General features: G+C 37.4%; 1 protein-coding gene across 2 annotated transcripts in view; it reads left to right on the forward strand.

Moving 5' to 3' along the window:
* The window catches only part of Amph (amphiphysin), a 34815-nt gene extending 18500 nt beyond the window's left edge, over positions 1 to 16315 (forward strand). Inside the window, exons 2-9 of one of the 2 annotated variants that reach the window (XM_065496253.1) lie at positions 7332 to 7467; positions 7715 to 7905; positions 9644 to 9922; positions 10686 to 10822; positions 10878 to 10912; positions 12149 to 12442; positions 14169 to 14311; positions 14459 to 16315. In XM_065496253.1, the coding sequence (XP_065352325.1) occupies positions 7332 to 7467; positions 7715 to 7905; positions 9644 to 9922; positions 10686 to 10822; positions 10878 to 10912; positions 12149 to 12442; positions 14169 to 14311; positions 14459 to 14539 (1296 nt within the window). In that variant the 3' untranslated portion in view covers positions 14540 to 16315. The remainder of the gene's footprint in view (positions 1 to 7331; positions 7468 to 7714; positions 7906 to 9643; positions 9923 to 10685; positions 10823 to 10877; positions 10913 to 12148; positions 12443 to 14168; positions 14312 to 14458) is intronic. The other variant, XM_065496254.1, reaches the window with a different exon arrangement.
* Positions 16316 to 17786: the final 1471 nt, after the last annotated feature.

A 17786-nucleotide genomic window follows, 5' to 3' on the forward strand; every position in this document is an offset into this window, starting at 1 on the left:
CACACACGTGTAACAATTATCGTGATATAAATTTTATTTTTGAAATAAATAATTCAATCAGGATTTTGGCTGAAAATCTCGTTGAAAACGTCATATTTTATTACATTCCCGCGCTCTGCCTATGAAACACGCCCCATTTAAAATTCCCGTGATTTCCCAGAAAAATCGTCACATTTCACGATTTTCTCGCCTTCATTATTAATTTTCCGGTGAACCACGCCCTCATTTCCAAATTTCCGCGTGTTACGCCCTCTTCCAGTGGTCGCTGTTCACATTATCCTTCATAAAGTGGGATAAATTAATTAATTAAAAAATGCGAGCCCTATATGGCCATTGAATATGGCAATTTTTTGAAGATAAATTTGGGTCTCTTCCTATGCAAGGCAGGACGAGGTCGATGATGCTCAAGTGCGACATGAGCAAGTTGTAAAAGAAGCCTCTCGTTGGTCGCTCCCTGCATGGAGTGAAAACAAACGCCAGTGAGGCGTGAATCAGTGAGTCAAGACCAGCAGATGCTGCTGCCTCGCTGCTCAATATTTAATTTCTGCTTTGCTGCCGATTGAAATCCAATCCTTCCTGGCCGTCGACTTTTTGTCGCTGCGCTGTGTAAAAAGTGAGAGAGAAAAAAACACGAGCTACTACGCACTGCCGTATTAACACATATTCATGATAATTGAGCTGTGTTTATGCTGGAACAGCAAGAATTGTCGTGGCTGTCTGTAATGGTAATGGCAGTTTAATGGAATGAAATGACCGAGAGCATGAATATGCAAAGGCTGTGCTGCTTTTGGGTCAGCTTGTTGTTAAAGACAGAGACAAACAGTGTGTTTCTTCGTTGGAAGTGGAACTAGCGGTTAAAATGAGAAAATTATTGTCAGTCAGATTCATTTATAATGAAGAGTTGCTGCCCAAATTAAATTACACGTCGTCGCGTTCACTAAGATAAATGGAGGCCTGCAAAATTGTCCGTTTGGTGTATTTTTTTTCTAAAATCCATGGTGAATGACTGAAAAAGTGCAGGTCACAGGCTCAAAAGGGAACAAATCATTCCAATTTAATTTGTGAGTGAAAACTGCTTGTATTATAAGGCCATTGAAAAATTACAGATGGTTAAATTTTAAAGAGAGATACTTTGTCTTAATTTTTTTAATTTCAACAGTGAAAAATTGCGAGAATAAATTTTTTGGGCTTCTCATAAAGGATGCTTTAATTTAATTAAAATGTTTTGTGTTGTTTCTAGGATTTTCATAGGAAAAATCTGTCCTGATTGTGAGTTGAACAAATTGAAGTTGCTTCTGTTGCCAGATCTGTTTGATCGGTTGCATAATAATCGCAGCGAGTACGAATTACGAATTCACAATACAAGAATGATTGATGATCTGCTAACGTGCTCCAGATTTGTTCACCAACAAAGTTTCTCCGCGCCGAATTAGCAGCGCAGTCAGCTGTCTGCCATCGAGCGTCATTAGTTGTGTCTAACTGTAAAAGCGGTGGCCATCGCCCATAATGTTCTGCTCGCATTATTTCCTCCTCTGCGAATCGGGCCTTCTTACTTTCGGGACGATACGATTTTCCAGTAGTGAGTCACCTCTACCGTATAATTAGCCAACTATTTAACCGCGGAACAGTTACGTTTTATGTGTTTTAATCTGCGTTAACCGTTTAAATGGCAAAGTAAAAAGTGTTTGGAGAAGCAAAATCAAAATTAAATTAGCTAACGATTTTTGTTTTTAAATAATACAGCTCCTGGTGTATTTTAAATTACAAAGAACATTTTTCTTTTTATTTTAAAGCGGACAAAACTGGATTTTCAAATGTTTTACACTTAACAGCTCATTTCCGGATATTCTGATATTCTTTTAAACTGATTTGTTTTTCAATAAGTGGTTTATGTTCAAATTAAATCAATTTTCCACGTCAAATCTTAAACAACACGTTTTCTATCTCGTTTGGTCACTGACGCCGGGAAAATCACGATGGTATGAAATATTTTCTTGCTATCAAATCGCTTTTTACTTCCCTTAACTGGCCAAATTTCTCGAAAAATTAAACAGTTTCACTTCGATTCGGTTAGCGGAAAAATTCCTTAAATTGTGAAATAAATCGTGATTTTACCGCTTGATTAGCATGCAAACCTTGCAGCTGATTTATTCAGGAACTGAAACAAAAACCTGGAAATTTTTTTAGCTCTATCTCAATTTTTAGAATTTTGTGGCACGTATAAAGTATAAACCCACATTAATTTCTAGCTTAAACTGACGTTAGGAACCCTAATAGCTACGCAAAACAGCTGCAATCATTCCGTCTTGGGTCCTTGCACCTGTATTGTGTGTTGCTCACGTCAAAATTGCCATTTAAAGACCTGTCCGCGTTCTTCTTGTATGTATGCGTGATTCTCTCTCTGTCTTTAGCGGTACTAATGCTTCCCACGCTTATCTGCCTGACAATAAACACACACATGCACCTTCCCAGCCGCGCAAATTATCGTTGTTTCCAGCTCACCTCACTCCCTCCCCCGCATTTTTGCGCTGCACCTGCCTGCTGTTATGCAACCGACAGGAAAAACACGGATTTCACTGAAAAAATGCACCTTTTCCTATTATTTGCGCTCAGACTTGTTTATATTTACACATCTCGCCGCGGAATGCAACTGAGAGAGCTTTCGAGACTATAAAAACAAAGGACAGGTGCGCCCACGAGGGCGTTTGTTTTAATTTGCGCTTGGGGGAGGTTTTCAGCGTCATGTGCGTCAGACTCTCGAGGGTCGAGAGTCGAGACGGCCTGGATGGAAACTTTTTTCATTGTGGCCGCACTTGACTCGCTCTTTAACACCGCTTCCGTCTGCCTGGCGTGTTTGCTTTGGATTATTGTTTGAAATTGAGCAGAAAGAGAAATAAGTTGGTCGACAATGGCAGTTTTAATGAGTTTCGCTGCGAAATTAAATATTAAAAAGGGCAAATTCGTGGAATATAATTTTAATGATATTTCTGAGTAGTAGAAAAGAGCTAGAATTTTCCTAAATTGTTGTTTAAATCGGCTCCAAATTTTGAATGCTAATCAAGCGGCGAACCTTGTTTTAAAATAACGATTTTCCTCAATACTGGCGCACCATTGGAAAGAGTGCAACGAAAGGAATCGAAATCAAGCGTTGTTTATCTTTCCAAAAATTTGACTGATATGCAGGTTTATTTATTTACTCAGGAAATCTTCTTAAAAGTGAAAGTTGCTTGATATTGTTGACATTATTTATCTTCAGATCTGACTGAGAGTCTCAATAGCAGTTATCGATTTCCGTTTTTTGCACTTGAGGGGTCCACGTGACTTCTGATGCGTAGCAACTTGTAATCCATACTGGAAGACATAAAAAATGGAGATAATCGTCATACGGACCTATTTACAAAGTCTTATCATCTCTTATTATCTCAGCTTAAAGTTTTGTTCTCTTTCAATTATCTAATTCAGCAGAGTTCTTGGCATTCCACCAGAACAAATGAAATTCCCCTAAATGAAAAAATTAAATGTGTCAAATCAAAAGAACCGCGTGCCGCGAACACGTGTCAAATCAATTTATACCATTTTTTCCACTCCAAGTCTCTCGCTCTTGAGTCGGGTCCAAAATAAAATTTGTGTTGGAGAGAGGCGAGATATTTTTTACTACGCCCTCGCGGAAACGATGCTATTCTCGCTGGGCCGATTATGAAATGAGAAAATCGTCGTCTTAGTGGCGTGTGCGTGCAATGATTGCTTCTCTTTCTCCATCTGATCCCCAGATATGGTCTCTCTGCGTGTGCGAGCCACATGTGTTTGAAATCAGGAACACTTGAAAAAATAATACGCGTGTGCCGCCGATCTGATCTTTTTTTGCGCGTGGGCAGAGTTGTTTTGCCACCCTTTTAAGGGGATTTACCTGGAGTCAGACTAATATGGCGAAATACTACTAACAAAATGTTACACATCCTGACAAGCAAATTGCCTGCCTATATAATATAGTCAATTAAGGTAGCATACATTTAAATAATTAGCAAGTGCTTATAGTTAAGAAAAATACAAATTTAATTCAAATTGCGTAAAATTATTTATTGTTTACTAAAAATGTTCATACTACCACTGGTTTTTAATATTTTAACCAGTTTATTTTTAACCAGGAAATCCTAGATATTAATTTTAAGGGGCCTTTTAAATGGCCCTGACCTGAAATTTCCAAAAATTTTAATTGTAGAGCCAAAAAACTGCATATATTAAAATAAAACTGTTGAGAAGCCTTTTTATTTTCATAATTACGATTTAAAAAAACCTTCCCCTGTTTTGTGACAAAAATGGATTTCAACAGATCAGAAATTTTGACCATTTGTCTTAAAGGTGAACTTTTTTCGCCCTTTTGAAACTGTAACAAATAGTTTAAATAGATTGTTAAGTAAAATATTTTAGGCGATCGCTGAAAATGAAATGCCAATGAACATTTTCATGCAACCAATATAATCAAAACAGGATTTGATCTGAAAATCTCCGAAAAATGTCAATTTTTTTCAATTAAACCGCGCTTTGTGACAAGTGCCACTCCTTCTTTATTAACCTTCCTTGGAACCACGACCCCATTTCAAAATTTCCGCGAGTTACGCCCTCTTTATGTAGGCGCTATTCACAGAGAATCCGGAAGACTTGATCTACAACTAAAAAAGCGCAAAATTTTCCAAGGTTACTGATGAAAACCGTTTATTTTTCGTTTTTTCTCTTTAAAATCAGTTACTTGGCAGATTGTTTTAAAAATAACTCCTATTTTTTAACCAGTAGTCGAAAAACACCGGCATTTTTCCGGAAAAGACCATGAAACACTGGTTAAAACCGGTGCAAAGGTGTGAAAAATGTCACAAAAATAGGAAAAATAGCTTTAAAAAATTCCAAATGATTCCCCCTTAAAATAAATGAAATATCTTAAATAAAACTGACTCGTGAAAAATTAAATTTTGTTTTATGAAACAGTGTAATTGAATTAAAAATTTCATCATAATTTTCCGCTGAAATTATAAGCTGGAAAAACAGTGCCGATTAAAATCAGTTGGTAGAATTTCGTAACACTAACAAAAAATATTGATTATATATTTGCCTATCCTTACCTAAATGTCAAGATGAAATTTTGTCTCAAACCCTTTCTCATGATATTTAAAATGAAATTTTCTAAAACATTGCCAGTTGTTTTGCCATTGATCAAATGTGTAAAAAAAAATTCGTCAATTTGCGCAATCAGTGGCGGTCAGATTTCCGGGCGAATCGCCGCGAGTGCAAGTGGCAGCAATTCCGCGTGTCTGTTTCTGTTGGTGGCTGCGTTGTCGTTCGCGAGGAGCGAATGAGGCAAGTGACGGACGGAGTGAAGGTCACTCGTGTGGGCCGCGTGGACGAGAGAGCGAGCGAGCGCCTAATATGGTGCCCGGAGAGCCCTCGCTCGCGCTTGCAACCTACACGCCCACCTTATTTGATTATTTATTATTTTTATTATTTCGCTTCACTCGCCGGTGCATTTCACTTGAATGGGCGCCGGGTTTGCATCAGCGCTCGAGTGCGTTCAACCTGAAACTTTGCTCGTAAAATAATATAATGCCTCGGATTTGCGCAAGCTGAATAAAGCATCGGGTGACTTGCCGTCTTCTGTATAACTAGACTGCGATGATTAATTGGAATTGAAAGGGTTAAAAGAAGGACTGTCTGTGAAATTGTGTGTTTGCATTATTTTAATAAAAAAAAATACTAATAATTTTATTTTAAAAAAATTAAAATAGACCAATTGGATATTGCAAAAAGCAAATTAAATAAATAGTGTCCAAACTGCTATGCTCATTATGCCCAAAAATTTTTTGTAAGTCACAGTTCAAGGTCAAGAAATTTTGAGTTAATATTTTTTAAATATCGCATCCCGCTTATTTTTTTTTTTAAATTTAATAAGCCAAAATGTACCTCATTTAATAGAGAATGACATAAAAAAATAGGAATAAGTTTTTGTAATTTTTGAGAATATTTGCGAAGGTGAAAAGCGTGAAATTTTAGCCCCCAGGGAAGACGTTGAAATGCGGCTCGAGAATATTTGACTAGATTTTGGTCCACTTTGATCAAAGCTTGGTTCTTCGTAATTACTTTAGTCTTAATTGGGGTTGGAGACCTATTCCCTTTTCCTGAAGCCCCCGGAGGATAGATTTCAGGCGAATCCAACTGGCAATTTTGCAGTCGATCCATAGATTTTCATATTCTTCAGGAAATAAAATCTGGATTTCACTAGTGTAAAAATGATTTAAGATATAAATCTAGTAAATTATATGATGTGAACAGATTAGGAATTAAAATCATACAACATATTTGATTCAAAATATTTTGCATTATCTTTTAATCCAGGATAGCGTCGAATTCAAGTTCCAATTTTACTCGTTTTCGCGTGGGAATTTATGGAATGATGCCCGGACTGGGACGGAATGGTGTCAGGGGACAAATTTTTCCCAGGATGCATTTTAAATTTTTGAGACAAATCGGATCCAAAGTTTGGCGAGCATACTGTCTCCCCACTGAAAAACTACGATTTATTTCACAATTTAGTTTTTCCCCCTTAAAATTCGCACACCATTGGATATATCGCGACTAGAGAAATCGAAATCAATCGGAAAATCCTTGATAATTTGGCAAATCTGAAATTGAACTCTTCTTTGGTCCCCGAGAGAAACTGTTGCTAAATTTCACAAACAATAGACTGAATGAACTACTTGCTATACAGTCAACAATGCAAAATTGTATTAATTTTGCTATCCCGTAAAGCTCTAATTAAAGTAATTTTCCTCAATTTTCTTAAATTAACATTTTATTTTTTGAAGTAAATTTAATATCATTGCAAAGTCACAGCCTTTTGTTAACCAAACTGGCTCGCTACTAGTGTTCCCATCACACACGCTCTTTGAAGTCGCGAAAAAGGTTCATTCATTCATCTTGACGGTGACACACACACACTCACACTTGCACCATAATGAAGTGCGCGCTTTCCCACGACGACAAAGGAAGAAAATCAGCCGCGTGTGTCCGTCCAGGAGGCACGTCTGCCACAAAGAAAGGAGGGTGAGCGGAGCAGCCTCGCCTAGAAATCCGTAACTCACTGCGAAGCAAGAGATTTCTCAAAATCGCTGAGCTATCCTTAAAAGCGCAAACCCGTTTTCGCCCGCCCATGTAAGGCAGCCGCGCGCGCTCTCCGCGCTCTCGCTATTAATTTGCCTCGAAAAAGGCCTTGCCAGATTTTCCGCGTCCCATGACCCAAATCCCCGAAATTCAATCGACTAAATTTGGCGAATTTCTGTTTCCAGATCCTGCAAAACTTGGGCAAAGTAGACAGAACCGCGGACGAGATCTTCGACGAGCACCTCCAGAATTTCAACAAGCAGCAGGCCCAAACCTCGCGCCTCCAGAAGGAGTTCAACAATTACATCCGCTGCATCAGAGGTATGCAATCTATGCAACTTCCGTCGCTCGCCAAGGAAAGTTGGCCTGCATCGGCATCCGCGTGGAAAATTGCAAATTGTCTCTCAGATTTGATGCTTTTGAAGCGCTGCCTATAATTATTTTAGTCTTTTCTCATACCCGCAAAGAATAGCCAATTGTTTCATGCCCTGTAAGTGCTAAAATTGTATTGGAAAGTGAATTAAATGCAGCAGAAAATTGTTGATATTAATTATTATAAATTTTTCAGCTGCCCAAGTCGCGAGCAAATCCTTGTGGGACGCCGTTTCAGATGTGTACGAGACTTCTTGGCAGGGTAGAGATGTCGTCCTGCAAGACACTCAAGCGTTGGACGTCTTGTGGCAGGACTACAGTCACAAGCTGGCAGACCAAGTGCTCATCCCTCTCAACACGTACCAAGCACAGTTCCCAGAGACCAAGGTATTTTATTTTAATTATGATCAAGTAAAAACTAAAGTTTAACATCGATTACAGTTTTATACAATTTATTGATTTATTTTTAATAATTTGTATTTTATTTTTGTTTGCTCAGAAAATGGCTTTCTTGCTATAGGATTGAAATAATATAATAATGCAAAACTATTTACGGGAATTTTTAAAAGTTGAGGGATGGAATTTTGCCGCTGCATGTGCACGAAGGAATATAAATTATTAATAAATTGAGTGAAATATTTTTTTGTTCTACAAAGATATATAAAATATACCTAATAGTGATAAAAGAGTTTTTGGGCAGTGGTTGGATACGGCTTGACCTGAGTTCAAATGTTGTTTATTAAATTAAGTTAATATTTCATATTTAATAAATAGAATATTATGAATGAAGAAAATGGCACGTTTTATCAGCTTTCGGAATATGTTTTTGAACATAATTTTTATAATTTTACTAACATTAAGTGACCCCAATGTAAAGAGCCAAAAACAACAAATCAATCGATTCGTCTCATGTAGGGAAATTTATAATTATACCCAAAAAGCTACCACGATTGAATGAAAATTGGAGTTTTAAATTTTTCGAAAATAGTATTCAAAAATTGTTCTGTTAGTATATTTTACTATACAAATTTTTAGTCTTCCTCACTTCCATTTAACTTTTGACATTTTGTTTTCCCTTTCACGTCATCATTCATCTTAGTATTCAAGTCGAAAGCAAATTTCGTTGCTGCGTGCTGAAACGAATCCTCTGCTTTTAGATATAAATAGCATGTAGTATTCTCCCCATATACGGTCTTCCCTTCAGCAAAGCAGCCTTGCTCTTTCTCCATTTCAATCGAAATCTGCTTGGAATCACAGATATCACAAAGCAACTTTCTACGATTCCCGAGATGCGTGGTTTATTCACGATACCACACATACATTTCTGTCCCAGATCTTACCTTTAGCATCGCTCTCACGATAGTAATTTCCCCAATTCCAAATTTCGTGCTCAATGAATTGTATCGGTTAAAAATTTAAATTAATCACGAAACTGCAGCCGAATTTACAATTATTTCGCCTCGTTTTATAGTCTACTAGAATGAACCAGGAAAGCTTGAGAGCCCCTTTAAAATGAAATGCTATTTAAAAAATATAATTGAACTCCGTGGAAGATACTTTTAGTTTAAAAGTTATTGTTTCAACCCTCTTAATTTATTGGATATGCAATTGGCTTCTGAAACAAGGGAATACCTAAACCCTCGAATTTATATAATCTGTTTTTTAACTGGATATATAAATTAAAAAACATTATTAAGGGAAAATCCATGTAGTATGAATATGTAAAAACTGGTTTTACCCAGAACTCTACTCACACGAAATGCTCACAGTGTGAAATAGTGAAATTTTGAGAGGAAAAAAATTAAAAATCCGGCCTCGGAGCAGTTCTTTTTGCCTCTAAAACAAATTCATTCGACAGAGAATTCTGAATCAGAGTTCGTTGAAAACGTCCAACTGCACTCCTGGCCGATGAAAAATAAAGAAGAGGGAACAACTGAGTAAATCTTGTCACTCCCCTATAATTTAACCCTCTGTCACAAAAATTCGCAAGCCATCCTTTTTATTAAAAAAGCTATTTAAAAATTCTGCTTCTTCTAGTGGGAAATTCCATGCACCTTTCTAACGGCTGCAACTGCTGCCTTATCAACTAACAACTTGGCTAATGCTTAGTTTTCCTCTTTTGCAGAAAAAAATCGACAAGCGAGGCCGCAAGCTGGTCGACTTCGACAAGGAGAGACACAATTTGCAGGGGTTACAGAATTCGAATCAGGGCAAGCAGCGCAACGAAGCCCGCCTGGGCAAGGCCAAAGAGAACCTGGACGAGGCGCGCAGGACGTACGAAATTCTCAACTCCGAATTGCACGACGAACTTCCCGCGCTCTACGACTCCAGGGTGCTCTTCATTGTAACCCACCTGCAGACGCTCTTCGCCTCCGAGCACCTTTTCCACACGGAGACTGCAAAGGTGTGTTTTTGCCATTCAATTTTCAGGACTGCTGGAATTCACAAAATCATGAATTTCCATTGTGGGAACAATATCAAACTGTCAAAAAATGCCAACTTTTTTAAATTAAAAATTCGATAAAATTAATATAATTTTTCAAATTGAAGTATTCTTGTGAAGGGCGCCTTTTGGATTTTTCCAATTATGAGACAAAATGCTGCCCCTAGTGTGTATAGTATTTCCAGATTTTATTTTGGGGTGGAGGAACCTAAAGTTTTCAAGACACGCGAGGGACAAAGAATGAAAAACGGATTTTTGGGTTTCTGTAAAAGGGGAAAAAAATCAAAATTGCAATATCGGCTGATTTTAAGCCTCAGACCATGCTATGGGCCACCCCTGAGGTCAGATAAGACCTTCAGAACTGATAAATAAATCAAAACCTCGCGTCAGGGTAGCCCTTGAGGAATCGATATCATTTAATTTACATAATGTCACTTTAACGACGCCTGAAAGGCTTTGTATTGGTTCAGTCTGAAAGATTTGCACACCATTGGAATGGAAAAGTCAAGAGCTTTCAGAATATGTATGATTTGACCCTTTAGAAGCCTTCAGGAGGTTCAGGGACGAGATATTAGGCACATCAGGGCCTTTCCTGAGCACTCCATCAAATCTTAACTCTGACGAAGCCTTTTATTATTAATTATTTCAATAATGCGAGAAAAATCAGTGTTTAAACAACTACCGAGACATTCTCAAGTTAATAATTTATGTTTTTCGCACACAGCTTTTCACAGAGCTCGAGTCAGTCGCTGACAAGTTGGCCACAGACTGCCAGCGTGGAGCTTACACTCTCAGGAAGAGCACAACCATCAACAGCAACGCAGCTTCTCCAAAGTCTCCTATTTCCAGCAACTCAACCAAGTAAATTTAAATAATTTCATTCAATCTAGAACTAAATTTAATTTAATTTTTTCAGTGGCAATGCCAGTCTTCCTGCGTCTCCTGCATCAGGTGAGATTTTGTGGCCGGAGCTACAGCCAAGGAAAAACAAACGAATGCTCTCCCTTACAATACTAGTCCAAGAGTTAATTGCACTCTTTCTTATAGTTGATTGTGATGTGGAGTGGTTCTAGAAATTAGCAGTGATTAACAGTGTGTTCTTAAAAACTTTTGTGAGCTAAATTTAACAAACTTCGGTCTAAATTGGTAGGGTTTTTAGTGGGGAGAGACGATTTTCCTTGATGTAGCTCCATTTCAATTACACCCTCATCTGTACATTTCATTTCATGTAAAGAAAAGAATCAAGGAAAATCGTCCTTTCATGTTATTTGTTTCAGTTGCAAGCAAAATTTTCTCACATTATTTGACAAAAAAATATGGTTACTTTCGACCAGAGATTTTAAATAGACAAATGGTCAGACATCTATTTCCTCCCTAAGGAAAAAATGATTATTTTCTGCTATTGAATCGATTGTTTGGTGACTGAATAGAGTGGGTATATCGATTTATCCTCGTGGAAACGCTTGAAGTTGATTTAATTGCGGATGGAAACACGCAAATCTGAGATAGCATCCTCGACGCTGATTGGCTGATGCAAGGGGCATATCAGTAACTCCCGTGGTTGCCGTGTTGCGTCAGCCAATCAGTGACGATTGTGAGCCAATAATTATCTGATTCGCGTGATTTCATTTGCAATTTAACCAAATTTTGATTTGTTTCCGCGAGGATAAATCGATATAATATCTCTTCAGCTGAAAGTAGAGACCAAAAAATCGGTTTCCCGCTCATCTGAAGCAGAATGGGAAGAGATGTAGGGTCCTAATTGGAAGCCCAGAGACTCTATTTAATATCTCTACTTCCGACTAAATGATCGTTTTCCCTTTCTCAAAGGCGAATTCCCTGTAATGAAGTGACCAAAGCTGGATCTACTTTGCTTGGCGGAGGACTGCGGAAGTTCTGATTGGCCGGCGATGGTATATCGTATTTTTCAACCAATCAGAACGTCCGTGATCCTCCGCCGCGGGAAATAGATCGTTTTTTGACGCATACCTCGCCTTCTATTAAAGGATTTTATCATCTGGATGAAAGTAAACATGCATATTTTGGTCAAATGATGCGCCATTCTTGTAAGCAAAACTGGCATGAAATTAAATTAAAAATTACACACACAAATTCTCCCCAAAGTCGAAGCAATAGTGCACGTGGTTGCGTGGCCTGAACGTGTTTTTCTCTGTTGTCACTTTGCAGAAAAGAACGTGAGTGGTGTAGTGGCGATGAACAGCGCGAATTTCAACGACTCCTCCGCCGCCACCACCACCCCTAACGGTAACGCTAAACAGCCCTCGTCCCTGTCCCCACCCACCACGCCGCCGTCGAGTCCCCCGACGGCCTCCGCCATGGTCAACAACTCCTCCCTCACCAACACCACCACCACGGTGACCGCCTCGAGTCCTCCCCCTCCCCCCATGCCCACGACTAACAACGCGACGGCCGCCAATAAAAATAGCAACAACCCCGAGGAACTGTATGATATTCCAGTCGGTGAGTACTCTTTTTCGCACAAATGTGGCCACCCTCAAACACACACGCACACGCCTTTGTCAAAATCTTTCTGTGATAATTGAATAATCCTAAACATTTTCCTGTGGTTTGTGTCCTAAACGTTTAAACAATAAAGCGTAAATTATAACCAACTCACATGGAAAGTCCGCTCTTGTGCTTTTTATAGGATTCGTGTCGCCTGTTGGGATTTAAGCGTTTTACGGAGCTTCAAAACAATACTTCGAAATTAATTATTTAAAAATATTTTAGCTCAAATAATGAGTTTGATCAAAGAATATATTAGATGAACGAAATCGATCTATGGGTAATTTTAGACTTTCCGGAACAATAATTTATTTTAACAAAAGGTTTGATCTGGGCTCTCTATCTATTAAAACACTTGCGTTAATAGAGCAAGGAATAAAAAATATTCTAAAAGCTTATGTAACGCTTTGTTTAAAAATCGGCCAAATCTATCTATCATTTTTAGTAAGTTATATAATTAATTGAAAGTAAGAGACATTAAAATATTTTTTATTCGACAGATAAGCAATCCTAGAAAATTGAAATAAATTATTTCAAGCCATTAAAAACTATTCACGGCTTTAATTTGTAACAACAATGAATTATAACAGGAAAAGAAATATAAAATCGGTAATTTAAAAATCAAATGAAGGGCCAGCGTTTTTTGAAATTTTCGGAATTAAGTGCCCTTTGCGACGTACCATGGTATTTTTTTTAACAAAATTATCCTTTTAAAATCTCCCAGGAAAATAATACCCTTTTAATTTTATTTTAGCAACCTGTGTTCTAATAGTTCTACAGTTTAAAAGCTGAAAAATGGCAAAAATGCAGAAAAAACCTTAAGAATATATTTAAAAACAGATAGTGGTTGCTATTTTGCTCAGGGTTCTAATTTTAAAATCTATTCAAATTTAAGAAATTGTGTTTTAAGGTGTAAATGGTTTTTTTCCAGAGCTGAATTTCAGTTCAAAATGAAGGATGCCAAAAATTCGCCTTATTTAAGGGCGAAAATAAGTCTGGATTTGAATTCGAAATGGTGAAATATCTATGAAATGACACCAATGCCATGTACCAAGCAAATTAACACGAGCCCAAAAATCCACCCCGCAGGGGTGAGTTCCAAACCCTAATCGCGGCCTATAAATTTTTTTAAATTACTCATGACGCGAAATCCGGGCAAAACTTCGCTCATTGTGTGACATTTAGAACTTCAAAGGCCTCGATAAAGAACTCGGGGTTTGTTTTCTGGCCTTGTAATTCAACTTGTTCAAAACATGACGATCTTGGGTATCGTTTCTTATGTTGCATGCCATCATGGACTCAAATCTGAGCTTATTTTTCCTTTATCTGAACCGTTTTTTTAGTTTGCAAACAGTTTCCCCCAATTTTATTGTCTACTGATCGATTCGTCTCGTCGCTTACAAAAAATCAAGGACTTTTACTTCTTCAAGGCTCAAATAATATATCAAAAAAGTATGGTAGCAGACTTTCCTTGTCAGTGTTTAACTTTAAATAAAAAACATAGTATACTGGCTGGTTTCAGGTGAGCACTTTTGTTTCTGGGCTGAGGAGTTAGATTTTAGTTGTCCTCTGGTAGCAGACCCTAAACAATTATGCTCGTCCGATGGCTGGGCTTACTTTTGATATCCACCTGTGCTGTGCGGAAATTGAATGCAACAATGTTTTTGTTCGTGGTTTGCAGGAGCCACTACTGAAAATCTGCCACCTGGTGTGCTTTACCGAGTAAAGGCCACATACAAATACAGCAGAGAGGACGTTGACGAGCTGTCCTTCGAGGTTGGAGAAATCATGCGAGTTGTCGAGTACGAAGACCCTGAGGAACAGGTGCGTTCGTTTATTTTTTTTTCTTATTTTTTGAACTCCTTGATGCATCTTGGAGAATGAACCCGTTTTTTCCTGCCAGACTTTTTATTGTAAATAATATAAAAACATTTTACGCAAATCTTACGGTTTTCCGCATTTATTTTTCAGGAGGAGGGTTGGCTGATGGGTATTAAGGAAGGCACCGGCGAGAAAGGCATGTTCCCCGCCAACTTCACGCGTCCGATCTAAGCAGTAGCAGAGGCACCGCGCGCGCGCGACTAGCAGCAGCAACCCATCAAAATAAATAAACGAGAGAGAATTCAGCCGAGTGGATTCGGATTTCTGCGACATCATCCATTGCTCACGATACAAAAGCGTTACCTTGTTGAACCATGAGTGCCTGTTGAGACGTAAATCATGTAAACCCCTGCCACGACAGAGAGAAAGACTCTTTCTTCGCAGGGCTTGTCTGTTTCTCATTCAAAGATAATAATTGCCAAAATTGTTATTAGCAGTGTAGAGTGCATATCCTGAACAAGAAAAGAATCATTTCTAATTGATTGACAGATTTCCCCAAAGTATTTTTTTCTTATAAAAACTCTATTTTAAACTTTACCTAATTACAGTACTGTGTTTTTTTTATTTAAATTAAAAAAAGGCTTTTAATTTGATCAAGAATTTTTTTTAATGTTCAGACATGTTAAAAGTCGGTAAAACCCGTCTAAAAATGTGCTTAATCTGTCTGAAAATAGTGAAAAATTGACATAAATCCCAAAATGTTTGGAAATGCACTCACTCCAGCAGTCAATTAAAATTTTTTTGCGTCTTGGCAATGTTTGTCTTTCGATGTGGGTGTATCTTTTGTTGATTAATGAATTAATTACTCCGCCCGCAGTGCTTGTACATTTACACCATATATATATTCGCGAAAAAGGGAGGCAGCAGAAATATTTGCGGATTTTTTTAGCAGCAGTTGGCCGCAAGTTTTGTCTTTTTTTAAATTATTATACACACACACGTGGGACTGCCGGATGAACCCGCCAGAAAATGCCACCAATTGAATTCCTAGTCGAGATTTTCAGCTCTTTTTGTCAGTTTCAAGCAGCAGCTCTTCCCTCATCAAGTGCCAGAGAGAGAATCTGGACCAAAAGTGCCAGAATAGAATTCCTCCCCTCACTAATTTATTGAAAAATGGTGCAAATCAAGGAAAATCTGTCCAGACAGAGGAATATTTTAATGCTTAACACAATTTTCCTCTCGATAGCATATTCTATTTTTGTTGGTGGATGGGTGGGTGGTTAAAACAAAAGACCTGCTCCAGGGTTTTGAAGATTAACACATTAATGACAAATTAAAAGAATAAAAAATCGAAGGCCTTGCAAGTGTAGCTGTTGAAAGAAATCAACTCAAATGTGAATCTTAGTCTGATGATTATCCTGAGCCACAAAACATGGCCGGTTTGCGAAATGTTGATATAAATCTATTATACATACTCGAAACATGAGATGCTTACTTAGTTGATGGAATGTTTAATGATTACTTGTAAATAAATATATTATATATATATAAAAACTCACCGAATCTGCAACTCACGGAGAATTTTGTACAGTGCGCTGCTCCGCCATATTTTATTTTAGCCGTCGATTCAAGTTTGCGACTGAAGTGAGGATGATAGAATATATAATTAATTGTTGTTGTGCATGATTACCCCCGTCTTGAAATTCCCTCATCTCCGCCAGTGCAATAATGTTTTTAGCATTTTTTTTTTAACACACGCGTCTCTTTCTCGATCGAGGTCATTTAATAGTTTGTAGTGAAATTGCGTCCGAGCTAGAGATTTGTCAGCAGCAGCAGCAGTCTTCCTTTCTCACTCTGTCTCTGTTAATTATTTTGTGCGCTCCACTCATACATGTCTCTTTAATTTTGCAGAATGCATTCAAGAAAAGAACTCACAAAAAACTCTCTGAATATCATGTACAGTTTTTACAACAATTTGAAATAAAACTGACAAAACACCAAACTAAATCAATGCTCCGTTTATTTATTGGTTTCCTCCTTTGCTTTTTTAATTTATAAAAAAGTGACAAAATAATATCGTAATTATAACTACATTACTTAAAATATGTGCACTTAATTGCATGTTCAAGCGCTGTAGGAAAAGGAAATACGCAATTATGGAGTAAGATTTCCAGACAAGTGACTTCCTCCCACTTTTTCATGAAATTGAAATCCTTGTTTAAAAATCAACGCATTCTTTGTGTCGCCGAAATACTACTTGACAAAATTTTAAATTAAAAAAATAATTTAGTCGACCTTCTCTTGGCGAGCGTGACGCTTCACTTCTTCAGATGGAGGTGTTGCTCTAATAAACCTACCAATATTTGAGGTCAAAATCCCACAAATTTCCTATTTTACAGGGATTCAAAGTTTACAATTTTGGAGAGATTTTCAGAGGGCTGTAATTTTAGCTGGGGAACTCAGGGAAATTAAAAATGGTTTAAATAAAACACCTAACAACTCGGTCAGGTTGATCGCAAGTTCACTAAAAACAGATCAAAATTTGAAAAAATTCAAATGTGAAATGTATAAAGCCTCTAAAGCACGTAGAAACAAAACGTCGAATGATGGCAAAACATATTTTTATCTTTTTCGAGAAATATAGCTAAGTTTAAATTACGTAATTAATTGGAATTAAGTAATACAAATTGACACTTTTTAAAAATTTATTAACGTTTCATGATTGAAACAAGAACCAGTTTGGATCAAGAGTACCAAGATACCAATAAATGAGCTTCGTACCAATCGCTAGTAATTATCTCACGAAAAATTCAATTATTTTGAAACGGAGGTAATTACCAAAAATAGAATTTATGCCTAAATCAGGTATAAAAACTTAAAAAAAATAAAATCAAAAGACCTTAAGTTTGGACCGAAATTTAAGCATCAATTAAAAGATAATTGACAATCGTCAAACGAAAAATTTAATTCAATTGAAACGGGGGACACCACCTCAAAACGAGGTGATATATGAAATTAAAATCAATTCTCTTCATTCTTATTTGATAAATTTATAAAAAAAAGCTGAATTGTAATAACATTAGGTCTAGTTTGGGGTTAAAACTCACCTTCATCCTTCTGGGGTGCGATTCTGAGCATTTTTTAGATACTTGGAATTAATTACGACATGCTTGGTGACTCTTTCCATGTTTTTCACCTCAAGAAATTCAAATCTGGACTTAATTTCTTCGTTATTCATAGTTATAAGCTGTCTAAATTTAATGGGCTTCTTTTTTGTGAACGTCAAGAGGCCCGTTTCTCCAGATATCAGACCGATTTTCCAGAAAAGTGCAGCAAAACTTTGTTATTTCGTCACCCTAATCACTAGCCAAGAAACCAGGAGTGCTCAAACAAAACTTGATAAAGTTGCAGATTTCTCGTGGAAACAGCCTAAGTTGAATTACATACCTTACTGATATACTATAAATGAAACTCAAGT

This window comes from Cloeon dipterum, chromosome X, assembly GCF_949628265.1.
Source record: "Cloeon dipterum chromosome X, ieCloDipt1.1, whole genome shotgun sequence".
In the NCBI taxonomy this organism is placed as follows: domain Eukaryota; kingdom Metazoa; phylum Arthropoda; class Insecta; order Ephemeroptera; family Baetidae; genus Cloeon; species Cloeon dipterum.